This window comes from Pleurodeles waltl, chromosome 8 (assembly GCF_031143425.1).
Source record: "Pleurodeles waltl isolate 20211129_DDA chromosome 8, aPleWal1.hap1.20221129, whole genome shotgun sequence".
Lineage (NCBI taxonomy): Eukaryota > Metazoa > Chordata > Amphibia > Caudata > Salamandridae > Pleurodeles > Pleurodeles waltl.
The window spans coordinates 189908356-189935896 of record NC_090447.1 but is presented as its reverse complement, the minus strand read 5'-3'; the positions used below and the strand labels follow the sequence as shown (position 1 = coordinate 189935896).

The following is a 27541-nucleotide window of genomic DNA, read 5'->3' as shown; positions in this document are numbered from 1 at the left end:
ATGAGATTGTGTGCCTCTTTGTGAAAATTGTTTCCATATGCTTGTATGTGGTACACGTTCTTGTGAGTATAATGTGATCACCACGATCAGAGTGTTCATATTGTGTGTACTGAAGTACTGATTGCAGCAATCAATACTTAATACTGTATCAGAATTTTAGGGTTGAATACAAATTCCTGAGGTGGTCTGTTTTCCCTTCGAATGCCAGCACAGGCCGTGGTTGGTGGTATGATTCTGCAGGTGTTACTATCACACTCCACTCAGTACTCCTCTTCTAAATTAAGAATAATAGTTGAGCAAGAGATGAAAAGCCTCGACCCCTTATTGAGTCCTTTGCACAGAAAGCCTCTACGCAATAACCTCAATCATCATGTGAGAAAAGGTTTCCCTGGTCCCATTTATCATTTGTGACCCAACCAAAGGTGGAATGTTTATGCCCAAAAAGTGATCAGGATACTAGACACAGTCCAAGTAGCTATAGATGTTAGAAAGAAAGTGGGCAATCCAGTGGTCTGCACTGTCAGAGGTCCTGCACAGTCCAATGACTCATATGGTCAGTGATACTTGTTCTCTCTCTTATGTATTTATTTTTAGTGGTGGGGCGAAGGGACTCGGCAGAAGGGAGCAGTCCGTACAGGCATCAAAAAAGGTAAAACACGAGGCTGCATCCCCTCTGTGGAACTTTGAAGATACTGTAGCCTATCCTACCCTGAAAGTTCTGAGTCCTACTGAAGGTCACCCAGGCCGGTCAATGAAAATATCCATACAAAGTGACAAAGGGGAATGGGATGCCACAAAAGCCAGAGAAATCATTTCCTAACGTTCCATGCACACACTGCAATCTATTTAGGTTTGCCTTAATAGAGTATTTGGCACAAGGGTGGTAAAGATACAAAAAGACCTACATAGGCATGAGTTCAAGGTCGTTTGGTAGCAACACTATATATTTCAAACCTTTTCTTCTGACCTCTGATGATTCTGTGACAGCTGCCTGCCCTATGGGCTCTATGCGCTTGGTAAATTACGCAAAACTCCTGAAAATTGGAGTAGCCACGTGTGGTGAACAATAATCTAAAATAAATTCATTAAAAAAAACACCAGAAGAGTGTGGGATATAGAGGTAATTACAAGCCACTCACCTAGTATCTCTCTTTTTCAAGAGAAAGAGAGAGGATTTATCTTTCATAGGCCTCAAGCCAGTTCTTGCAACTATTTGTCTAGTAGGATGAAAGGTGTAGCTACCATTCTCTCTCCTTGAGGACTGCAATGCAATCACTGACATGCAAGAGGCCATTATGCCTAAATTTCTCTAGAAACATTGTGCAATGGTACTTTGATGGGCCTAGATGTGGAGCATCTTGTCCTGCGGACCTCTGAATTATTCAAAGGAAGGAAGATTTTTCCATTCCAGGCCCTAAGATCATGCAACGAAAAGAAGCATTGAACAATGAGATGCTCGAATTGGGCTGCTGTGCAAAGAGACTGACAAACTTACAGCCTGTAAGACCAGAGGTACTGGTATACAAGTTCAATCTGATGCAACAAGTAGAACACTTTACATATTGGCAAGAGTAGGGCAGTATCCTTGGATTCAGAATTTGTCTGGACAGTTCCAAAACCACTAGGCCTCCATTAAAGGAATGCGGTTTTAGCTTGATTAGAAAAGTGTGTTTCTCTGAGTATGGATGAAGAAGTTTGCTTTTACATCACATGCAACAATATGTGTACTGCGACACCTATGTGACTGTCAGGCAAGGTGGAAAGTATATCCAAGTAACACTGAGTCAAGAAAATAAATTAAAAAGGAATAGGAAAAAAGGAGGTATTACAAACATATCAAAACCCACATACAATACTGAGCCCACCAAATCCTGACACTATGATAAACTGCTCACAACAAATGTGGTAAAATGCATCACTAACACTGCAATGCTTTCCAGCGGCACTTCAGGCTGTTCACTTGTTTTTTGATATTTCTGTCATTTACCCCTGCTGTACTCTTTCAGTGTGAAATCAGGATGAGAAAATAAGCTTCTTCAAGTATCTCTCCAAATCATTTCCCGCAATTAAACCAATTTACTAGTCTTGGCCATGAGCCTGGCGAACATTGAAGACTGCATCAGAACAGGTTGGTATGATATGCTAAAAAAAAGTACCTTATTCTAAGAAGCTCATAATGAAAATAACTTCTAGGTGGTCAAGGTGGTCACAAGTCTGTCTTGAATATCAATTAAAGCCTAAGGCACTTGGCTGTTGATTAATTTATCACATATTGGGGTTGTAGCAGATGGCTGTGATGATGTGGTAGTGGCATAGTATTCAACTATGCAGTCACCTCCAACATCAACATTTAAGCAAAAGACTCCAGCAACTCAATCTGCAAAAGATTGCATGAAAAACAACCACCAACACATCAAAAATGTACAACACTCCCCAAAACGAATCTCCAGTGGCTTCTAAAGCGTCTCCTACAACGCTCTCAGCAGAAGTTATTTGATCATTCCCCACTATTAAGAGCCCCCTTGTTAAATATTCAAGCATAGGTGACAGCTGCCCCAATCCCTAGAGCCTACTTAGAAATCTAATTGTCAAAAAAGTACCACAAAAAACGTTCCTTTTCCCTTGGTTAGATCCTTAAGATACATTTCTGTTGTTGGTCTAAGTCTCCGAGCTGCTGATGGCCATGCTCTTCAGACACTCTTTTTCATCTTAGCCGATCACTTCCTTTCATATCTGTGTAAACGGCGGCCAACCCTTTGTTAAAGTGGCCATCTTGTCCAACCTAGAGAAGTATTGGAACACTTAATAAATATATACCAGTGATTTCCATAACTCGTGATATGATCCCCAATGAAAGGCTCAATACCAATCGTTGTGCTTAACATATGCTTTATCTGATGGAGTTTTTCTGCGCTCCAAAGCAACACACATTTGTAATTTACACTGAAATTCAAATTTTTTATATATTTGCTGAAAAAAAGAAAAAAAAAAAAAAAAAACTTGCCTGTTCCAGGATTGTCTTTTTCTTTTTTGATTCGGTCACCGAGGACAGCTGCATTTCACCCATTTTTTTCATTTTCTCATCCATATCAATCTTCTGCTCCACCTTCTTGATCTCAGTCCGCAGGAGTTTCAGAGTGTCCTCTTTGTGATGCTGCTTTGCCACGGCAGTGGCACAAGCCGAATGCACTGCAGTGATCCAGTTTTCCAGTTCCGTCTGGCTATTGGTCTACACGTGTAGAAAGAAGAGAGGAAAAAAGGTCCAGTTGTCATCCATGCATTCCTGCTTCCTACAAATCTTAATGTTCCACTTTGCAGTATATCAAACGTCCCTTCAGGTCACCTGTGACTGCCCCAACTTTACAAGAACAGGCCACTGCTCCCGAGTTGATTGATTTAATGAATAATTCATATCACCAGATGAGGGTCAATATGTCGGTCAGAAAATATTTTGTGACATTTTGTTAATTGACAAGTTGAGCACAGGTAAGGTTACCTGTGTCTTTGTAGCTACATGAGGGTTTTTGAAGAATGATAATGTAACATTTTGCAGATAATTTCCATTCCAATACCCCACTTTGCCGTTTCTCAAAATAACAAGTGAGGCACTCCGCTTTGTTCTGAATGGTGAATGCAGGAGGTCAAATCCGACAATAGGAACCATCAGTCTAAACGCCATTTGTGAGATGGTACATCAACCATACCATGTCACATGTTGCCAATTTGAAGAATAGTGCTGTCACTTCGCCCTTCTCTCAGAAACTACCACTTAGGGCCAAGAGAACTGCAGTACTACAGTTCTGATTATTATTATTATTTATTTTTTAAAGGCGCTCTTCATTTTATCATGCTAGAGGCACACAGGCTATGCAAAGTGACCCTCCTCAAATATATCATACTTTAATAGAGTTTCAAGAGCAGATTCGTGCACTCAAACCTTTATAGAATAGAGGTAGTTGTGTGCACATCACTGCAGTGTAGAGTGTGCGTGCCAAGGGAATGTGGTATGTGTATGGGGCGAGTGTTATGTGTGTTGTCTAGAATTGCTTTCTTTCAAAGAGGCAGAATGGAAACTCCTTTTTACTGGTGATAAAATGTTACTGCAGATCAGCCATGTGAAGCTGGTAGTTGACGAGGGAGTACTAGTTGGGACCTGTGTATAATAATGAGTACCTTTGGAGAAAGCCTTTTGGGTCCATGCTACTCCCTCAAAATCAGAAGCACAGGATAGAAATACCATGAAGGGTTTTGAATTGCATGCTTGCAAAGGTACTATCTTCAGAAATTAAGGAAATATTTATATTTTGGCATACACTCAGTGAGCAACACTGTAAGCATTTCTAGCTAGGTTCCATGCAAGTAAGCATGGCTTTAAAGAATATGTATATGTGGTTTGTACATCTGCCAATAATTAAGGGTGCCTCTGACAAGGTGTGCATAGATACAGCATGTTCAACTACATAATTTTCAGAAGGTCTGCTTGATAAGAGGGTATTCCCACAAACATAAACATGTTGAGAATCCTATGATAAGCCCCAGGTGGTGTAAAAGATGTCAAAGATAAAAAAAGAACAAAATAAAAGTAACAAAGTCCTTCACTTGACCATAGACAAGTGCCCAATACTGTGGCCCCCGTCTGCCAGGTGGTAGGGTCGACAGACTCTATCCTCACTTGGTCCACTCTTCCTCTGCCACAGCATCAGCTTAAGGATGAAATGTCGGCCTGCTTTCAAAGATCAACAAACAAGGTATGATGGAAACACACTATGGGGGAATGTTACATACATCCAGCCCATCAAGTAAATGTAGTTTCAGTAGATTGTTAGCTTACTGAAATTAATGAATCATTCCTAGAATGTTTGATGAACTGCATTTACTAGCTGAGCTGGATATATGTAACTTTCAGTAGATTGTTACCTTACTACAATACCAGAGACAAGATGGCAGCCGCATTCCTCTGGCGGCTGTTTGAGTCTCCTTCCCTCTCGACCCAGGGGGTGCAAGCCTGTTCGCCCGCTCCAGGAAATGCAGGATTTGGATGTTGCCGTACTGCTTGGCATAGTCGTGGTTCGCTGCCGACTGTGTTGCAGTGCTGGCCTGTGGGGCTGCTTCAGTTTGGATGGAGTGCCGGAGGACAACCGCGCTGACAGCAGAGGAGGGGGCTCTCGGTGGTGGAGCTGGCTGCAGGGGCGCGGCAAGGTCCGAGTTGGGTGATGAGAGCAGGTGAATGCTATGGCCCCTAGCAACCCCCACTGCACTCGGATGAAACCTGGTGCCGATGCTGGTGCGAGTGAGCGGAGACAGCCCCTGTCCCCGTCTTTAGTGGCAGCATCTAATGCTGGGAAGAAGTCGGTCCGTAAGCCTCAGGGGGTTCTGGGCAACAAGCAGTCGGTTCAAGTTGTGGACGCCGGGCCTGGGGTTGGGGTTGGGACTAAGGATGCCGCGCACCATGGTGATGGGCCAACTATCCCGGATATGTTTAAAAGCACTCAACCTACGAAGCACTTACCTCCCCCAGCTGGGAGGGCGACTATATCTATAACCTTGCTGCAGTCACAGGAATTGGTGGAACGTGGTGATTCTAACATCAGACTAGCACACTCTGCAAGTAACAACAGCCTCTCTCAGGTCAGTGCTGATATAAGTGAATGTCATGTTAATATGGCTGCAGCTCCAGTGGACCTTACTTTGACTGGCTCTTGTGCCACCGTTCTTAGCTCTAACTTTGAGGGCTCACCGGCTGTGACTGGGGAGGGAGAGAGCTGCACCCCCCAGGTTCTAGTGCTTACTTTAGATGAAGCCACAATGCTAGCACAGGGCATCGAAAATCTGAGGTGCAACGGTGGGGCGGCGCCGGCTTACTCACAGGAAGGTGAAGGTCTCAGGAGCTATGGGAGCAACCATGAAGCTACTACTAATACTAGGGCAGTGAAGGATATTGTACCCGGACAAAACGAGGTTACAGAACTTTTTTTCTCATTATCAGACCAATCCAGGGATCCGGATGACTCTAGTACTAGCTCGTCAATCAAGCCAGAGTCTAATAGTAGCCTCATCGCCTCTACGACCTCCATGGCGGAACGCGATAAAATCTATGGAAGGAGCTAAGGAAGCCGACCCCGCAAAATTTAAGTCAGATAAAGTTAAAGAGAAGAAGAAAAAGAAAAAATCTGTAAGCAGGGCAAGAGCGATGTCATGAGACTACACAGACACTCAGCAACTTCAACATAATTCAGATAATGTGTTTAAGGGCCCTGGGGATCCTGTCTCTGGCTCTGTAAAAAAGTTGTGAGCCTCCATCTCTGCACCTCATCTACCAAACTATGATGGTACAGCATAAACAGATACAAACTGATAATAAGAAAGGCAGGGTTGCTAGCAAACAGCTACAAATTTCAGTAAGTAAGATTTCAAAGACCTGCTCAGAGATCAGAGAGCATATTGCTACAATTGAGACACACACTAGGATGTTAGAAACTGATCTAGGTGCAGTGGCACAGCAGTCAGCCAGAATTGCGCTCACAGACATTCAATGGAAAATGGAGGATGTTGAAAATCGGCAACGATGCAATAATCTGCGCATCTTGGGGATTCAAGAGGGAGCAGAAGGCCAAGATATGAGGGCTTATATTGTTAAAATATTCAAAACTGCCTTTCCTGAGCTAGAAAGTTGGGACTGGGAGAAAAAGATACAAAGGGCCCACCGGTACCCATTGTACCTGAAGCAAAAAAGGCTAGCAGAAGGGGCCACGGTGAATCAGTTATGACTAAGGGCCATAATTGTTTTTTTGGCAACTATTTGCTGCGATAAGCGGTCTTTGAGAAAGCCCGTCCTGATTTAAAAAATAATTGTGAGGGTATTTATTTTTTTACCCACCCTGCCTATTGACATGCTACGGTGGAAGGCGCTGGCGCTTGAGGCAAATCATAAATCCTTTTCAAGAGAAGGGGGTAGAGGTTCATCTCTTGAATCCAGCCCATCTTAAAACGGTGTATAAGGGTATGGTACGGGTCTTCTCTTCTGAAGTTAAGGCCAAAGAGTATTTGCAAACCCCGACCTGATTAGGGTTAGTCAAGGACCCTAGAGCACTGGACTACAAGGCTTATGTACTTTTGAGGGCGGTTACTGGCACCTGTTGTAATGTTTTTTTTTTAAATATATACATTCACTTCTTCCTGGGTGTTTAATATTAGGTGTAATATTATGTTGTAGTAGGGATTCAGGATCCTATGATAGAAGTGGTTCCTGGGTCTTCTGAGTGGGGGGGGGGGGTACCCATCTTCCAGACCTTCAGTCTGGTTGTCTCATTTGGTAGGAGTGGGGGGAGGGCTTGGGTGGGCAGATGGGGTGGGGAGGTTGTGGGCCTGGTGGGATTGTAGGTGGTGGGCGGAGAGGGTCGGGAAGGGTGGGGTGGGGGAGATGCACAGTAAGCCACCAGTTTGAATTTGGTATATTTAGAATTGGTGCAGCAATGGTTCAGGTGTTCGTAAACTGAGCTAAATGACAGCACGAAAAGGTGTTTTGTAGCAGGTTTGAAAAGATTGAGATATAATTTGCATGCAGGAGACACATGTTATTGGCTCCAAAAGGCATTTGTTGGGATTTCCCGGGTATCAATTATTGGCCCATACTACTCAAGGAGCTACAACGAAGGGTGTAGCAGTAATGGCACAACATATAGTTAGAAGTTGTCATGAGATCTGCAGACAGATTGTGTCGATGGGTGATTCTGGAGTGTATTATTGGCACATCTAGATTTACTCTGTGTTCAATCTATGGATCTAATTTTGACGACCCAGAAGTAATTGACTTCTTTAATATAGAACTTGCAGCTTGGGCCTTACTGATTATTATCTGTGGGGATCTGAACATACACATTGATAGTAGTATGCCTTTGCAGAGTCAGGTACACTACACGGGGAGGAAACCAAACGTATTTCAGGGTTTACAAACTTTGGTGCAGAGCCACAGACTGGTTGATGCCTGGCAGCAATGTAAGGCTCATGACTCCGGGTATTCTTTTTTTCTCCTATCCACGTAGGAAGTCTGTTCAGTTAGACTACTTTTTATTGTCAGCTTCACTGTGTGAGGAGTTATCGGCTGAAAAATACCCAAGACTTATGTCTGATTACAGCCCCTTAGTGATACGAATTTCGGAATTAAGTAAGGAACAGCATTCTCAGAGCTGGTCATTTGATCAGGGGCTTCTGATGGATCAGGCATATGTTATACATATGAAAAAGTGGATACCAAAGTTTTTGAAAACTAATTGGGGGTCTTCTCCTCTTGGGGTGGTTTGGGATGCCCTAAAGGCAGGAATCCGATGGGAAACTAAGTTACAAATTAAGTAAGGAGAAATTGTGCTCTAAGTTTATAAGCGCTGCCCAGGCCAAGCTAGTTATGCTGGAATCATAGATTGTGGAGTTGGCCAGGAACAACCATTCTTCTGCAAGAAGTTTTAAATCAAATTGCTGCGGTAAAGTCCAGAATTTCCCAGTTCTACTTAGAGCAGGATGTTATTAAGGCTCAGACGTGCAGGCAGGAATGCTATGAATTTAGTGAGAAGGTGGGCATGCTTTTGGCTTACAAAACTAGACAAAAGATGACTGGAGATTTTATTAGCTCAGTTAAAGATAAAGATTGACAGATAGTGCAGGGGAGCTTGGCAGTGCTAAGGGTTTTTAAAGAATATTCTTCTACATTATACCAGCAGGAGGCCCAGGATCCCCATGACTTAAAACATAGGATTAATCAATATCTGGGTGAAATTCTAGGAGTGAGGCTGCATGAGGATGAAGGGTATCAATTAGAAACCCCCATTACATCTGAGGAGATCATCGCAGCATTGAGCTCTTTGCCTGGTGGTAAAGCCTCTGGCCCAGATATGATCCCCTTGGAGTTTTTTAAGGTGTTTTTCAGTGAATTGAGAAATGAACTTCTGACATTAAGGTGGTACAGGATGGATTACAGACTCCAGCATCTTGGTTGGCCGCTAATATCAAAGTTTTCTTTAAAAAAGAAAAAGACCCTTTATTACCAGGCTCTTATCGCCCTAATTCTTTAATAAATGGTGCTAAACTTTATGCCAAGGTTCTTGCCACCAGACTGAGTTGAGTGATTAGTAAACTGGTTTCCCCATGGGAACATGGTTTTATTCCTGGGCGGGGGACCACCGATCATGTGATGCGGGTTATTGCCATGTTAGATGCATCTCAGTCCACAAGGACACCGATGTCATTGATTTTACTGGATGCAGAAAAGGCCTTTGATCGGGTGAATTGGGCATACTTCTGGGCAGTACTCCTTAAGTACAATATAGACCCGGCTTTATCAGGGCTAATTCAGTTTATTTCAGAACCCCATTGCACGAATACAAATGGCCAGCGTGGGCTCTGAGCCTATTCATATTAAAAGGGGAACAAGGCAGGGATGTCCTTGCTCACCCCTGCTTTTCGCACTTTATATAGACCCACTTATAAGAAGACTGCTAGATAGCAAATTTATTGTTCCAATGGAAATGACCGAGGGCACAGTTAAAACATTGGCCTATGCCGATGATATTGCTGTTGCATCACCAGACCCAAGGACATCCTTAATAGAAATAGAGAAAGCGATGGCTAAGTTTGGTGAGGTTTCAGGTTATTTATTAAACAAAGCTAAGTGTCAAATAATAGTTAACAAATGGGTATCTTTTGAAGATAAGAGGAAAGTTGAGCAAGTGACTTATCTGGGGGTTAGGCTCACAACTAATCTTGATCGGATTGTTGATAATAATCTCGCCTCAGTATTAGCCAAAACCAGAAAGGAATTACAAAGTATGAATAACTTGCACCTTTCGATTGTAGGACGGCGTAATCTAATCAAAATGGTCTTCCTTCCCCGGGTTTTATACTTTTGTAGAACTATTCTATTAAAATTTAGTAATGATTGGCTCAAACGAATGGAAAACCTATCCAGCGGCTTTATATGGTCTCTCTCTAAAACTCGCCGAGCATTTAAATATTTGGCACTTCCAAGGATAAAAGGGGGATGGGCAGCTCCCAATTTCCACCTATATTACTGGGCTGTAGCTCTGCAATACATTCAGCCATTAATCATACAAGACGATTGTAGTAAAGCGGTCGGGGAAATATGTCCAACCATATATAGAATTATATGGGGTAGCACAGCCAACAGTGCCTTTTTGCGAACAGTTGAGCCATGTTATTTTTAAAATGGTAAATTTAAAATAGTACGGTCTGCGTTCAAGGTATGGTTTCATATTAAACGTAGAATTGGAATTGAGCGGCTCAGCTATTATACACCTATACGGAATATGCTAATTCTTCCCGAAATTGTTCATGATGAAGGCTGTGTTAAATGGGTACGTGGAGGGGTTCGGAAAATAGGTGACTTTTACAACAGCAGGCAAATAAAATCCTTTAGTGATTTAAAAGATGAATTTTCTCTTGACAGCAACGATTTTTTTCAGTTCTTGCAAATTAGAGATTTTTTGCTGTCTTCGCCTAGGGATGGCTTACTTGGGGGAAAAAAAATGTAGTTTTGGAGGTCCTTGACAATTCAGCTGACTGGGGGATTCGGGCGCTTTACTCGTTTTTAATGGACCTTATGCCGGATGATTTGGGGAAACATATAGCGAGATGGGGGTGAAATATAGGTGTGTCGGAAGCCTCCTTATTAACCTCCTTGGACATGGCCCAATGGATTTTGCTCTCTGCATGGCCGCAAGCTCAACATTATAAAACATGATTTCATTTATATTATACCCCCGCTAGGCTATCCAAATGGGGAAAATCAAGGGGAATTCTTTGCCCCTGGTGCAACGGCACGGGGTTGATTTAGCTCATATGTTTTTTACCTGTGATAGGCTTCAAGTGTTCTTAACTGACACTGCTAAGTTCTTGTCAACGATTACACGTCAGGTAATTGGCTTACCTCCTCAACTCGTATTGTTAGGGATTGATGTAGAGGTATGTACTGGCCAATCTGAATGGCTTTTGTTTCTGGCCATGGCTGTAACCTGGTGTTGCATTGCTTCAGACTGGTTGCGACGGGAATCACCCACTTTTAATCAATGGTTGGCCCGTCTTTTTTAAATGTATTACTTGGTGATGGGCTTATATGCACTTAAGGGCCTTGCCCGCACGAAGAGGGGTAAAACAACTTGGGCTCCACTAACTCAATGGTTAGGTACAAGGTAATTGGTTGCATGATGGTAGCAAGGATTGAGGAAATGTTTACATGACGTCAACACTTTTATTTCATGATTGGTCTGAACACCGTAGCAGCGTTAGTTCTGTTTGTCAAGAATGAACTCTTATTTTTTTTCCTTTCTGTACCTTACTGTGCATCTTTTAAATAAAAAAATGTTTACCTTACTGACTTTAGTATATGAAATAGTTTAAACATGAGCAACCTCAACACTGAAAGCATCAGAAAATAATGAAACCCTGATTAGACATAACTCCATCTTACACCAGTCTGTGGCCCTGCCCTGGCTCATAGCTAGCACTAATGTCGAACCTTTCTACGCTACAAAAAGCATACTATATGCTGCTGTGCGTACTATGTGAACGCTCATCAAACTGTCCAGAGACATTTGATCTAAGTCATCTTGAAAGACAAGGACATGGTACTATCTTCAGCGATAGCTAAGGAAAGTAAATAGCAGTTATCGTCTCCATTACGGAGATGCATTTGAGGAGAAATGTGTTAACTCTTCATGGATCTAGTTACATCGGAATTTGTTATAGATTATGCTCCACTCTTTAGAAATAGGATGCTTCCAGGTTTCACCACTGAATAGTTTAATTTTACCACAGAAAGTCATCCATATAGGTGCTACAATAACGTTTAGTCCAAAAGGGCACAACTACTCGAAAACGTGATGAGCATGGAACACTCCCAAGAAATTCTAGGTTAATTAAAAAACAAAATCTATACATCACTTTTTATGCTGTGCAAATTACAGTCAAATAAAAGTCCTGACTTTCACACTCAACTCATCGCGTCGCTTACACAACCAGCGATCACTATCTAGTACTCATGCCACCACTACGACATTGTGGCCTGTGGACTGTCCACCTGGAAGAGAAGAGCACACCCGCTGGTTGCAATGGCACTATTCTGCAACTTAGTCTTAACGTCCAGCATGGTACCGGACTCTGCCATCAAGGCCCGTCACAAGGCCATTCCATGCAGCCGAAGCCTCCTGTTTCTATGATGCGCTCCCATTACTTCCTAGACATGCCCCAGATTGGCTATCTGTTCTTGAGGACAAGCCGTAGGACTCAAAGATTTGAATTAGATTTTCTAACACAAAATAAAGCTTCCAGTAGAACTGTGCTGCCACTTATCAGCTGGCACACAACATTGTGGGGCTGCCCTAACTTGCATCCGGCTGCAAGATGTCTGTGCTGTAAAGTGAGCAATGGGGACTTTCCTGATACACGCTTTAACAAGCAAAAACCGGATTCTGAGAAAGAGAATACTACAAATTCTTATTAAGGTATATTTTCTAAGTGCTAGCTAGCATTGGCAGGTGTGGGAAAGCCATCAAGTGTGATTCTCATAGCAAAGGGCCAACTCTCCTCGCGCACAAAGTGGACGAGCACAGCAGACATTGCAGTAACACTGGGCACCGGACCCCGAGCGGCAGGGCCTGCTAATGCAGCAACGCCCATTTCTGTAGGTGGCTGTGAGCACGGCCTAATTTGTAAATAACAACAATAATACACATAACAATAACGATAACAAAAATAATAAGAAAAAATAAAAATAATAAATAAAATAATCACAAGAATAATGAAAATAACCACAACAACAACAACAACAGGGGCCGGACGTTACCCTAGGGACCCGCTGCTGTCAACCTGAAATACCAATTCTGCCTTCTGAGGACACCTTACGCCTTTTTTCTCCAGCCCCACACTTCCTATCTCTGGATCCATTCTTGCAGACACTTCGTCATTTGTGTTTTCTTCCTTCGAGTCTCTTTTCTATCTTTCTATCCTTCTATTCCTCTTCTTTCTTTATTTACTGACTTTTTCTCTCCTGCTCTATGTCACAGTCTCTTGATGAAAAATAAGTCACAGACCCGGAAATTGAAGCGTGTGCCCACCTCCTGCATCCGCCGATGCAAACAAACCACTAACGAGGAAAACCTAGAAGATGAACTCAAACCAAGCTCTGCTCATTTGTGGCACCCCAAGTTACCAAAAAAAGTCCAAGTCCTTGCCTCGTCCTCGAAACTGTTTTATGATAACGGACACCTCTCGCTCCACAGAAAAATGAAAACGAAGTGTAATGCATTTACACCAGTAAATATTCAGATCTGGATAAGACCTGTACAAGTGTGGACATCGCCACAGAAAAGGCTGTCCCTTACACACGTTACCAAAAATGGCCCCGTAGTAGGTGTTTCCATTTAATTGGAATAGGGTATCATTCTGCAAATTATAACCCTTTTGTCACTCCCAACAGTATTGGTGGTTTCAGCATTAGGATGCTAGAAGTAACAGGGAATAAAGCCTCTAGCATAATACATCTTTCATGATGCTAACTTGGGATTTATATGAGGGCGGAGCACCAGTAGGTCTCCTTGAGATCTCTGAGAATGTGTGTGTGTGTGAGTCCCAATGGACCACAACCGCACTCAGAAGAGGTCACTGAGGTCAATGCCACTGGTGGGGAGATGGGGGGAGGATAATAAGGCGGTTCCACAGCAGCAGCACCAGTAAATAACCCGCTCGATCCTCTTAACCACCCATTCAGGCCGAGTAGACTTTTCTCTAAGCATTCTCTTTGTGTGCACGCTACTGCTGGGAAGGGAGATTTACTGTGCATCACTACCGGCGTTACCACAGCAACAGGAGCCAATATTACATAATGGTTCAACAGCCCAGACTATTAAAACTCACAACCAATTTAAATATGCAAATGATATAACTGCCATAGGCAGAAGTTATAAAATACCTGCAGGACATTATTAGCACGAAAGATGCTTGTCAATCCTTCTAGAAATGCTGATTACATGATTGGTTTAGAGATGGCGACCATGTGTTATTTTTGTCTTAGCAGCTTGAAGCTCCAATTCTTTGACTCTGCCTAACAGTCAGACTTCTTGCCCAAATGTCATGTATTTGTGTTTATTTCTGTTTGGAACATCTAAATTTGTTTTTGGGAGTAGCAACACGGCTACAATATTATTGAAGCATAAACCCCTGCTGTGCTATCAGCTTTGTTAACACATAATTCTGCCCGAGAACCTAGTAGCAATCAACAGTTTTAATTCAATTCATCATTTATTCCAATTTAGCATGAGTATAGCTACAAGAAGCAACTAGTGCAAGAAAGACCCCTGCAAGTCTCCTAAAAACAGACAACTCGGCCCATGCTTCAGTCAATAAATCCGCAGCGACGAGCCTCGGGGGACAGCAGCTCACCACTGCTGGAGCACGCCTGTTCTCCCATCAGCTGGAAAGAGTAGACTCACCTATCACACAATCTGGCCACCGCATTTTAACTCTGTCGGGCCTGACGAAGAACGAACAACTGCAAATGAGAAACCCTTGGGTCGATTTGTCCAGTTATGAAAAATAGAGACAGTCACACTTGATTTTGCAAAGATGAGAAAAAATGCAAACAATTAAAAGTATACCTTCTTGGTCATGTTTATCTGCAACCCCGATTCATACGCCAAGTCGATGTACACAACAAGCCAATAAAGAGGCACTGCAGAAAATTAATTGCTGAGAAGATATTGGTGATGAGGGTTTTAAACCTATGGGTTGCCATAGCTGATACTCAGTACAGAAACAGAAACCAAGAAAGCGAATATCATGGAGAACAGCTCCTGGCCTTAGCAAAGACTTTGAGAAAGCAGTGATTCCGACAGCACTACCTGCAGCATCCACTATGCTGGATCACAGCATCCTACTCACAAGGCTAAACGAGTGAAAGGTATGGGAGAAACAACAATGCGCTGAACTCTTTCAGTCAGCGTCCCACAAATCCACCAGCAGGAATGTTTTATGCAAGAGATCCACCCTGGCAGTATGCATGGTATAAATGCAGTCAGTTTGCCACAGGGTTCATGATTTTACATCTACTCATATGTATGTGTGAACACTGGTTCATGTCACTTAGGCAGGGCAATTAAAACATCAGCTGTACTCTGACAACACTGAAATCCACCTCCACCTGGGAAAAGGAACAGAGAATCAAACTAAAATCACAGACTAAGTGAGACACACAAATCAGAGGAACACAGAAATCTACTCGTGCCTCAGTTTTTCTAAAACAGAAACTCTGGTTTTTGGAAGGTTCGGAAATAAAAACGATTCCACTTGCAAGTACGTCAACCCTTTTAACAGATCTACGCCGAGCCCTATGCATGAGGACTCTAGGAGTCATTTTGGTCGCAGACTTAAAATCTATATATCGTTTTCCACACCGATAAAATACTTATCACTTCACTAGTACTTCGCTACTTGGATTACTGCAATATTCGTCTCTTGCGCCTTCACCTGTACTCGTCTTACCCAGTGATATTAACGGTTACTAGTAGAAGAGGGTACACATTCCCATGCACACCCTTACCTCTTCCTATTGCCAGCTGGTGTAGAACATACAGAGGGACAAGAGATAATGAAGTTTCATGAACTTGGAAAAAATGAACGGTCTGTATGGTGCAAGGTCGTGATTACATCATTTTACAGACGAGGTCAGTACAAGCCACAGTTTGTGACATGCAGATTGTCACGTAAGAACAGTGTTTACTGAATTACAATATTGTTAAAAAACTACTAACTTGTAATTCTGGAGTCACAATATGCTGGGTTGAAAAATTGTAAATCTGTGGTGTAAGGTTACTCTTACGTTTCAAGAAGATTGTTAACTTTTTACAATTTCACAAAAGATCTCAGAAGTTCTGCAGGAAATCGACACCAGTCATGGGTTTCCTAGAATACTAACATGTAATCAAGAAGGTTTCAAAAATCTGTTACGTGGAAATGTTGCACAAATGTTCTTGTGCATGTGTGCATTCTCCTCCCCTTGGAAAAACACCTTTCCTGTACTGCAGTTAAATATGCTCCCTCACCAATGCCAACGTGGAAAAGCACTCACCCCTGCCTTTTAATTGCTTAGCTCTTAGGAGAGCGGTTTTTAACTGATTAGTCCTGTTTGTCAGCTGATAAAGGTCTTCTGGAAATTGTCCCACTTCCCGGATTACCATAAGGGTTTATTGCACGACTTGCTTGCCTCTCTGCCGAGCAATCCCACATACATGGTGTACCAGGAGCTGGGCCTGGGCTATGAGGGAGTTGTGATCAATTTAGCTCCTTTGCTGTTCAATACAGGTAAATTCTAACGCCACCTTCAATCAAGATATTTTCGACCTTTGCTCGGATTGTGATTGGGGCATGCAGATTCCGTAGCTTTGTTATGTCAATAATGTGTAAAATTCTCAATGGATCCATTTTTAGGTTAAGCACACAAGCGCTTTGACCTGTTATAAGTATTTTAGGCTTTTAACCACACCCACCTCACGCCCATCAATTTAACTCATTCATGGGCTTGCCTTTAAAAAAAAAAAAAATCACTTGATGTCATTGGAAAATGCTTTATGTTTGTCCCGCCTTGAGGCTGTTTTTGTCACGCCTTGCAGACTTCCCATTTTACATGGATTATTGCACGATTGACGATATACTTCAGCATGGAAGAACTATTTCTTTTGCCTCTCCCCTTCATGCTGCATGGCAGCCATGGCGCACACAGCACAAACAGGCACAGAAGCTTGAACTTGATCGGCGGTACTGGAGCACTGGTCACATTGTTCACAGTGACCTAATCAGAATAATTTCTTGTGGCTCTCCCCTTAAAACACTATGGTAAATACTTTACTAAAAGAGAAATCCTCAAAGCAAAAGGGGCTCTCCCAGCACAGCAGGAGAGCTGATACTACAATATTTACTGCACTCAGAAATCTTGTTCCATAATGCTTTGTAAGCATTCTTTTTCAAAACATTTGTGCTCATAACTCAGCCTCCGGTGGTCCTAGGACAATGGGACCACCACCAAAGCGTTCACAATATGCCCTGTCTACATCATTTTTGGGTCACCACACTAGGTTAGTGGGGACCCCAAAATAATAACCCCTCCCACCATTCAACATCTGTTTAATCTTTCTCATGGCTGGAACTTTTGTTTTACAGCTGAGAGTAAGCTGTGTTTTAAGGGCATTGTTTGTTATAGACCCGTTAGCCCTAAATATGTGTAATGTACTAACTAATATGCAGTCTAGGGGGTAAATATATGGTTGCACTGCATTACTTTCTACAATTTCTTTTTGTGTAGTTATTCTCTCCAAGGGCTAATTATACAGTAACATGACCATGTTTCTTACAAATGCTATTTTCATTGTGGGGTCCTCTAGGGACTGTTCGAAGCATTACAGTCATATCAACATAGTAAAATATTTGGGGCATGGAAACGTGTCCCATAATGCTTTGCAGGGAATTTACTTTTACAAAACATTTTTGCTCATAACTCAGCCTGTGGGGGTCTGAGGACAATGGGACCACCATCCAAAACGTTCACAACAATGTGGTATTTCTGTCTACATCATCTCTGGGTCCCCACACTAGATCAGTGGGGACTGCAAAATAATAACCCCTCCCACCATTCTGTGTCTGTTTAACCTTTCTCATGGCTTGAACTTTTGTTTTCCAGCTGAGGGTAAATTGTGTTTTAAGAGCCTTCTTTGTAATATCATTGCTATAGGCCTGTTAGCACTGCATATGTGTAATGTACTGTTTTTTTAGGGGCTAAATATATGGTTGAAGGGCATTACCTTCTGCCATTTGTTTTTGTGTGGTTATGCCATCTAGTGGCTAACTATACAGATAGATGACCATTTCTAACAAATTCTATTTTCATTGTGGGGTCCTCTGGGGGCTGTTCTAAGCAGTACAGTCATATCAACATATTAAAATATTTATGGCAGGAAACTTGTACCATAATGCTTTGCAGGGCATTACTTTTACAAAACATTTTTGCTCATAACTCAGTCTGTGGTACCATTCAGTGTCTGTTGAACCTTTCTCATGGTTGGGACTTTTGTTTTACAGCTGAGAGTAGGTTGTGTTTTAAGGGTTTTCTTTGTAATATCATTGCTATAGGCATGTTAGCTCTGAATATGTGTAATGTTCTATGCCCTTTAGGGGCTAAATATATGGTTGCACTGCAGTACTTTCTGCCATTTTGTTTGTGTGATTCTGCCCTCTACGGGCTAACTATACAGTTACAAGACCATGTTTCTTACAAATGCTATTTTCATTGTGGGGTCCTCTAGAGGCTGTTCTAAACATTACAGTCATTGCACCATATTAAAATACTTGCGGCACGGAAACTAGTCTCATAATGCTTTGCAGGGCATTACTTTAACAAAACATTTTTGCTCACAACGCAGCCTGTGGTGGTCCTAGGATAATGTGGCAACCTTTGAAACATTGACTACAATGTGCTTTGTCTACATCATCTCAGGGTCCCCACATTATGTTAGTGTGGACTACAAAATAATAACATCTACCACCATTCATTATCTCTAAGTTTTCCCATAGCAGGAACTTTTGTTTTGCAGCTGAGAAAAGTTATGTTTTATGGGCCTTGTTTGTAATATCATTGTAATAACTCTGCTACTCTTCGAAATATGCAATGCACTATGTCCTTTAGGGGCTAAATATGTAGTGATACTGCATTACTTTCTCCCATACTTTTTCATGTGGCTATGTTCTCCAAGGGCTGACTGCATGGTTACATGACCATGTTTATTTCAAATGCTATTTTTATTGTGGTGTCCTCTGGAACGGTTCTGAGCTTTGCAGTCAACATACTATAATTTTTGCGGCACGGAAACTCGCCCCATAATGCTTTGCAGGGCATAACTTTTAGAAAACATTTTTGCTCATAACTCAGACTGTGGTGGTCCTCGGACAATGGGACCACCTACAAAATGCTCTGTCTACATCATCTCTAGTTACCCACACTACGTTACAGGAGATTCCAGAATAATAACCCCCTCCCACCATTCAATGTCTTTTAAGCTTCCTCATGACTACAACTTTTGTTTTACAGTTGGGAGGAGTTTTGTTTTAAAGGCCTTGTTTGTAATATCATTGCAGTAGGCCTGCTAGCCCTAAAAATATCCTCTATGTGGTAAGTATTTGGTTACACTGCATTACTTTTCTCCTGTATCTTTTTCATGGGGTAATCCCCTCCTAGGGCTAACAATATGGTTACATAACCATGTTTCTTACAAATGAAATTTTTGTAATGGTGTCCTCTTGGGGCTGTTTTGAGCATTACAGTCTAATGCCAAAAGTCTATTTCTGATAAAGGTTTAGATGATAATTGTATATGTTTTAATAATCTATCTTTATTCCAATTATGACCATAATTCAGGCCAACTTAATATCCTTGTTACAATATGACTGTTTGAACACTCTTGATATGTTTGGGTGACCCTTCTAGTTTATTTCTCTCATTACTCCTCAGTGACAGTCTTGTGTCCTGTAGGAAAGTAACATCTTGCCTGGCATGTTACCCCCATTTTTCACTGTATATATGTTGTTTTAGTTGTATGTGTCACTGGGACCCTGGTAACCCAGGGCCCCAGTGCTCATAAGTGTGCCTGTATGTGTTACCTGTGTAGTGACTAACTGTCTCACTGAGGCTCTGCTAATCAGAACCTCAGTGGTTATGCTCTCTCATTTCTTTCCAAATTGTCACTGACAGGCTAGTGACCATTTTTACCAATTTACATTGGCTTACTGGAACACCCTTATAATCCCCTAGTATATGGTACTGAGGTACCCAGGGTATTGGGGTTCCAGGAGATCCCTATGGGCTGCAGCAATTCTTTTGCCACCCATAGGGAGCTCTGACAATTCTTACACAGGCCTGCCACTGCAGCCTGAGTGAAATAACGTCCACGTTATTTCACAGCCATTTTACACTGCACTTAAGTAACTTATAAGTCACCTATATGTCTAACCTTTACCTGGTAAAGGTTAGGTGCAAAGTTACTTAGTGTGAGGGCACCCTGGCACTAGCCAAGGTGCCCCCACATGGTTCAGAGCTAATTCACTGAACTTTGTGAGTGCGGGGACACCATTACACGCGTGCACTACATATAGGTCACTACCTATATGTAGCTTCACCATGGTAACTCCGAATATGGCCATGTAACATGTCTATGATCATGGAATTGCCCCCTCTATGCCATCCTGGCATTGTTGGTACAATTCCATAATCCCAGTGGTCTGTAGCACAGACCCTGGTACTGCCAGACTGCCCTTCCTGGGGTTTCTCTGCAGCTGCTGCTGCTGCCAACCCCTCAGACAGGCATCTGCCCTCCTGGGGCCCAGCCAGGCCTGGCCCAGGATGGCAGAACAAAGAACTTCCTCTGAGAGAGGGTGTGACACCCTCTCCCTTTGGAAAATGGTGTGAAGGCAGGGGAGGAGTAGCCTCCCCCAGCCTCTGGAAATGCTTTGTTGGGCACAGAGGTGCCCAATTCTGCATAAGCCAGTCTACACCGGTTCAGGGACCCCTTAGCCCCTGCTCTGGCGCGAAACTGGACAAAGGAAAGGGGAGTGACCACTCCCCTGACCTGCACCTCCCCTGGGAGGTGTCCAGAGCTCCTCCAGTGTGCTCCAGACCTCTGCCATCTTGGAAACAGAGGTGCTGCTGGCACACTGGACTGCTCTGAGTGGCCAGTGCCACCAGGTGACGTCAGAGACTCCTTGTGATAGGCTCCTTCAGGTGTTAGTAGCCTTTCCTCTCTCCTAGGTAGCCAAACCCTCTTTTCTGGCTATTTAGGGTCTCTGTCTCTGGGGAAACTTTAGATAACGAATGCATGAGCTCAGCCGAGTTCCTCTGCATCTCCCTCTTCACCTTCTGATAAGGAATCGACCGCTGACCGCGCTGGAAGCCTGCAAACCTGCAACATAGTAGCAAAGACGACTACTGCAACTCTGTAACGCTGATCCTGCCGCCTTCTCGACTGTTTTCCTGCTTGTGCATGCTGTGGGGGTAGTTTGCCTCCTCTCTGCACCAGAAGCTCCGAAGAAATCTCCCGTGGGTCGACGGAATCTTCCCCCTGCAACCGCAGGCACCAAAAAGCTGCATCTCCGGTCCCTTGGGTCTCCTCTCAGCACGACGAGCGAGGTCCCTCGAATCCAGCGACACCGTCCAAGTGACCCCCACAGTCCAGTGACTCTTCAGCCCAAGTTTGGTGGAGGTAAGTCCTTGCCTCACCTCGCTGGGCTGCATTGCTGGGAACCGCGACTTTGCAAGCTTCTCCGGCCCCTGTGCACTTCCGGCGGAAATCCTGTGTGCACAGCCAAGTCTGGGTCCACGGCACTCTAACCTGCATTGCACGACTTTCTAAGTTGGTCTCCGGCGACGTGGGACTCCTTTGTGCAACTTCGGCGAGCACCGTTTCACGCATCCTCGTAGTGCCTGTTTCTGGCACTTCTCCGGGTGCTACCTGCTTCAGTGAGGGCTTCTTGTCTTGCTCGACGTCCCCTCTCTCTGCAGGTCCAATTTGCGACCTCCTGGTCCCTCCTGGGCCCCAGCAGCGTCCAAAAACGCCAAACGAACGATTTGCGTGTAGCAAGGCTCGTTGGCGTCCATCCGGCGGGAAAACACTTCTGCACGACTCTCCAAGGCGTGGGGGATCCATCCTCCAAAGGGGAAGTCTCTAGCCCTTGTCGTTCCTGCAGTATTCACAGTTCTTCAGCCTAGTAAGAGCTTCTTTGCACCAACCGCTGGCATTTCTTGGGCATCTGCCCATCTCCGAGCTGCTTGTGACTTTTGGACTTGGTCCCCTTGCTCCACAGGTACCTTCAGACAGGAATCCATCGTTGTTGCATTGCTGATTTGTGTTTTCCTTGCATTCTCCCTCTAACACGACTATTTTGTCCTTAGGGGAACTTTGGTGCACTTTGCACTCACTTTTCAGGGTCTTGGGGTGGGTTATTTTGCTAACTCTCACTATTTTCTAATAGTCCCAGCGACCCTCTACAAGGTCACATAGGTTTGGGGTCCATTCGTGGTTCGCATTCCACTTCTGGAGTATATGGTTTGTGTTGCCCCTATCCCTATGTTTCCCCATTGCATCCTATTGTAACTATACATTGTTTGCACTGTTTTCTAAGACTATACTGCATATTTTTGCTATTGTGTATATATATCTTGTGTATATTTCCTATCCTCTCACTGAGGGTACACTCTAAGATACTTTGGCATATTGTCATAAAAATAAAGTACCTTTATTTTTAGTATAACTGTGTATTGTGTTTTCTTGTGATATTGTGCATATGACACTAAGTGGTACTGTAGTAGCTTCACACGTCTCCTAGTTCAGCCTGAGCTGCTTTGCTAAGCTACCATTATCTATCAGCCTAAGCTGCTAGACACCCTATACACTAATAAGGGATAACTGGGCCTGGTGCAAGGTGCAAGTACCCCTTGGTACTCACTACAAGCCAGTCCAGCCTCCTACATGTCCTTTTTGAGGGAATTGTCTTATCCAGCCACCAGCTCCGATGGTGGGGTGGTGAAAGTGGTATTTTATTGGAATTAGCATAGCAGATTTAAATTAGGATGCTAAATGGCAATATTTTCATTTTTTGCTGCAGATAGATGAAGAAGGTAAGTGGAAGTGCTTTAGTTATATGCAGGGCCACTGGAATTATATGGCAGGACAAGATAAAATTATGAGGAAGGTTGACCAATTTATGTGCAAGAAAAGTCCAGTTATGAATTTTCAATGCCAATAGCTCTAACTCAAGGAAGTGAGAGATGTATTGCATTGCAAATACTTGTTTCTAAGCAACGAGAACTAACTAAACTTGACAGATCCTGGCTGAGAACGATTTTTTTTTTTTTTTTTTTTTTAGATCACAGGCAGCGTGAAAGGGATGCTTTGGAGCTAACCAGACATCAAGTCAGTGAGTACATTTTGATTCAGACCACAGGTGGCCTGAGCCATCCGTTGATTGGGTGTGCCACACATGGGACAGAATACTTGTAACGAGATTTAGGATGGGAATCATTATGTCACATTTATGTTTCCCCCTGGGTCAATATGATCCCAGCTCCATTATTGTCGGGCCCTGTGAGGAGACGTCCCCACTGGGACCGTTTCATTTTATGTCTTTTTTTTGTAAATGCAATTCTTAATTCACTAGGAAACCTAATTCAGCTGCTTAGGAGACGGGATATTACAAGGAAAGTGTGAACCCACACTGATGTTTTTATTTTTGCTTAATTCCACGGAGGTCTGTTTGGCGTTAGCTCTTTTAAAAAAAAAAAAAAAAAAAAAAAGCTTGCTGCAAGCTGTAGGGAATCATTGCTTTTCTGTATTTAGGGAGACAACCTAGAACATGTGTTTTGTGATCTTTACATATTTATACTTATCTGATGAATTGGTATTTATTTATTGTTACCCTGATTCGGCGACTTTGTGGCTGCTTACGAATTGATATGTATTTTTTAGGTTTTTAGAAATATGTACTTTTATGATCATTTTCAATGATCGAAAAAAGAATGACTACAAAATGATTACACTCCCTTTTGAAACACAAAACACACTGAACTGGTTTGAAGAACTGTTTTAACACTATTACATGGCTTCTGGCACAATACAGCATTACATAAATGAATAAAATAAAATAAAGATATTAATATAAAAACGATTCAACAGTAAAGCCAAGGCAAAAAACCTACAGTGTTTTGAGAACAAAATGCATGTATATATGTAAATCAAAACAGAAGCATCCTACAAATAAAGGATAAATAAAATGATGAATGAACTAGAGCAAGCAGTTCATTTGCAGCTCCGAACAAGAACTGGCAAAGCCAAAAGGTCTGGCTTTAATGTAACAACGAATAAAAACACAAGCATTCAGAAAAGCTGTTTGCATGAACTGCAAGTAGGACTATTGTTCATCACACTGAAACCTTCCCTACTGGCTTTGTCAATAATGGAATAAAAGGAGGCAAACATTATGGCTTTCTGTGTAGAATGCATATCAGAGATTAAGAATTAAAGGTGGCAACATAATGACTAGCTTTAATTTTTAGATTTAAAATAGTCCATTATAGATGCTAATGGAAGCACTCACTGGAAGACAGAAAGGAACACTAAGCAGCCATTAGCATGAGGTTTGAGCGTAGTACTCCACTAAGTGGAGCAAAAGGATAGTTTTACACCAGACCAAATGAGCAGACAAACCTGAAACAGGAAGGCATCTCCGAGGGAATTACTGAGGCAGAAAACAAAGTCTTTCTTTGGGTGCTCAGGCACAGACTGCACGATGCTGTTCTCCACCCAGACAGCATGCTTCGGGCTGCTGCTATTGTCAATTCCGGATCGTCCATCACTCTCGTAGAAGAATAAAGTGCATCCTGGGGAAATAAAAGCGGAGCATTAGCAGCACATTAACATCGTAAAACCACAATGACGGGCGCCAGCTCCCTAGTGCACCTGTGGAACCACAGTGTTTACTGGCTGTCAATAACAATGACGGCGGAAGTTGGGATTAAAGAATACTTCCTTGTTTCAGGAGGCAACAGATTTTTTTTTAAACAACAATTATCATGGCTTCTTAGCATAGCTCACTTAGGTCAAAGGCTGCTGAGAGCTCTAAAGTTAACACATGTGTAGCAGAAGCATCTCTGGAACAATGTTGTGCGCATAAATCAGAAAGTCGGGAAGGAAGTGGAGACATTAAACTGGGGCAGACTGTTTGTAATTGACATTATGTACAAATTTGTACACATTCATATTACACATCTTCATAATTCGATAGCCAGGTTTTTTGGTTGTGGTTGCATCAAGGTGATTTTCTAGATATATTGCATGTTAATGGATGCACACAGTGGAAGTCCACCACTAAGAATGCTCCTATTTCTTGCCTTCTATATCGTCATAGTCTCTGCATTAATGTCCACCCTTCACAGTGGGTGTATACCAATGACTCTTCTACGATCCAGTAACTGTTTTTGACTCTTCTACCTCTCCCAAAACACACTGCTTCCGGGAAGAGCTGACTTCTCTCTCGGGATACCCTCCCAAAACGTAGAGCTCCATCATTCCCAGGCCTGAAGGGAACACTCCCTCCATCCTCTCTCTACTGATACAACAAATGTAGGAAAATTGACGTAGGAAAACTTTGTCACCCCTCTCTCCACCTCAGAGATGTGTAACAAGAGCTTTCCATAATTTTCATGCAAACCATTAATTCAATAAAACTTCTGCCTTCTCTCACCAACAACTTCTTGTAAGGGTGACATAGCCTTATAGAACGCACACTACAGAATGTTCATTACCCCTGTATTCACAAATGTATTCATTGCTTGCAATATTATCCCTTAAATGCTCTGCAAATACCATTATACTGTTCCGCAAACATGCAGAAAAAGTTTAGAAAATGCTTCAGAAATATCTTCCCCAATCTTGATAAAATCATTTTCAAGCCCAAACATTGAGCCACAAAAGGGTTCAAAAACGCTCAGCAAACAGAACACTAATGGTCTTAATATACCTTCTCCATTGGTCACCTAAATATCCTCAATAATGCCTTTTCAAAAGTCCACTTTAACACAAATATCTACAATACTACTCATTAACATTAACCTAAATGCTTCAGAAGGACCCTTGATAATCCTTCAGAAACCCCCTCAATGCTCCACCGCTAACTACCACATTGCTGCAGATATATATTTCAATAAAATCAATAAAATCACAGTGTTACCCAAATTCCCCACAGTATTCCCAGTGTGCAGTATGACACATTTTAACTGTCCGCAAAGCTCCTCAAGTGTCACCCCATAATGTTCACTGAGTGCCCCAGTCTCCCAAAGTCCATCTATTGTAATGGCCCTGATATTGAATTAACAGCACCTCCTAATATTCCCCAAAATGCACCAAAAAACACGATGTCTGGTTAATCTCAAACATTATTGATAACTGTCCACAAACATTCTACACAAAATTCTTCAAGTGTCCCCTCAACACCTGGCAATTATCACTCAAGTGAGCCCTTGCGAGTTATAGAAATGCTTCTCCCTCTTCAGTCAGCCAGTTTTACACCACACAGAGTGGGCTATATGCCGGGTGCATCCATGGATGCAGTATCTCAGTCAAAATCCAAGCACTTATTAATTACAATGCCTTACGTGGGCTCGATGAAAAGTCTTCACACCATCAGCTACAGCGGGCAAGAGTTGATAAGCACAGGCCCACTAAGGAAAATCATGTTCATTAGTAATCTCTTGGTATGCAACTTTGTTTAGCATTAATCCATATGCAGCCTTGTACTGTCCAAATTATAAATTTGTTCCTCAATCACGTGACAGTTTCTGTGGAATGGTCCGAACCACACCCCACACTGTATTTTTCCTGTGGCACCTATGCTAGAGATGCTCTTGCTACAATAAGAAATGCTCTTGGGAATTTTCCACTTCTCGTTCGGGCTTGGTCAGAACCACATAAAATACTCCGGAAAAAATGTGTAGGTACTTTGAGGAGAAGCTGAATTTATTCCATTTCACAAGAGTTATGAGAAATCAGTGGAACCAATAACAAAGTTATTAGGTGGGATGTTGGCACTCTATTGCACTGCAGCATTTCTATTGTACTATCAATGGATTTGTGGAGGTGCCAAAGCACTCTGCAAGTTGGTGACTAGAATTATACAATCTTCGAGAGATGGGTGAAGAAAGGTGTCGGCTCTGGTAAGTGTAGAGTTCTGTGCAGGAGGATGCATGATGTCCAGAAAGTGAGCTCCAAAATAATAGCAGCAGCATGTGGCAGAGCTCTACAAATCAAGTGGTATGGAAGAAGTGTGAGGAACAGCTTTCGAGGCCATGCAGGCAACCCAGTGTCATCTGTTTTGCGTTTTACTAGAGTAATCTTTGCTGGTGCACCCGACAATTGTTATTCCTTATGGGGGTCGACTCCCTAGGTTTGTAAGCAGAATAAAGGAAAATGAAACCATATGGTCGAATCCCTCCCATTTATGATAAGGGCACAACCGCAATAGCAACACCCCCTAGATACTGTGATCCATTTTGCCAAATTTTGCATTCTAAAAATAAATTGCTTCCCTAAAAAGCAAAATTTGTGGCACTAAATTTGCCTGTCACAAAGATATTGTGCCCCAGTTGTAGGGCCAGCAAACCAGCACCGCACAGCATGAGCAAGCTGTGAGGACAAATGTTTGGGGCATGAGAGACTGAATGTTAACATTTCAAAGCTGCTCTGTCACTACTCTCCTATCACACTTCCCAGCAGCAAATAAATGTTGCTGGTTGGAGTGGCTGCTCCTTAATTTAAGGTGGGAGGAGGGCGGAGGAGGCTGAAGTAACAGCTCCCTCCTGCGCCATATATTTCAGGCTGCTAATTGAGAGTAATGGTGGTGCAGAGGGCCAGGTGGGCGGGACAGCGGCAGAAAGTGGGTGCAAAGGGAA

The 27541-nt window shown here is 42.8% G+C and overlaps 1 protein-coding gene across 3 annotated transcripts in view; it reads right to left on the bottom strand.

The window, feature by feature from the left end:
* The window catches only part of TIAM1 (TIAM Rac1 associated GEF 1), a 537211-nt gene that overhangs the window by 307467 nt on the left and 202203 nt on the right, over positions 1–27541 (bottom strand). For all 3 annotated transcript variants that reach the window (XM_069204046.1, XM_069204045.1, XM_069204047.1), the window contains 2 exons: positions 24303–24475; positions 3005–3229 (listed from right to left, as the gene is read on the bottom strand). In XM_069204046.1, the coding sequence (XP_069060147.1) occupies positions 3005–3229; positions 24303–24475 (398 nt within the window). The remainder of the gene's footprint in view (positions 1–3004; positions 3230–24302; positions 24476–27541) is intronic.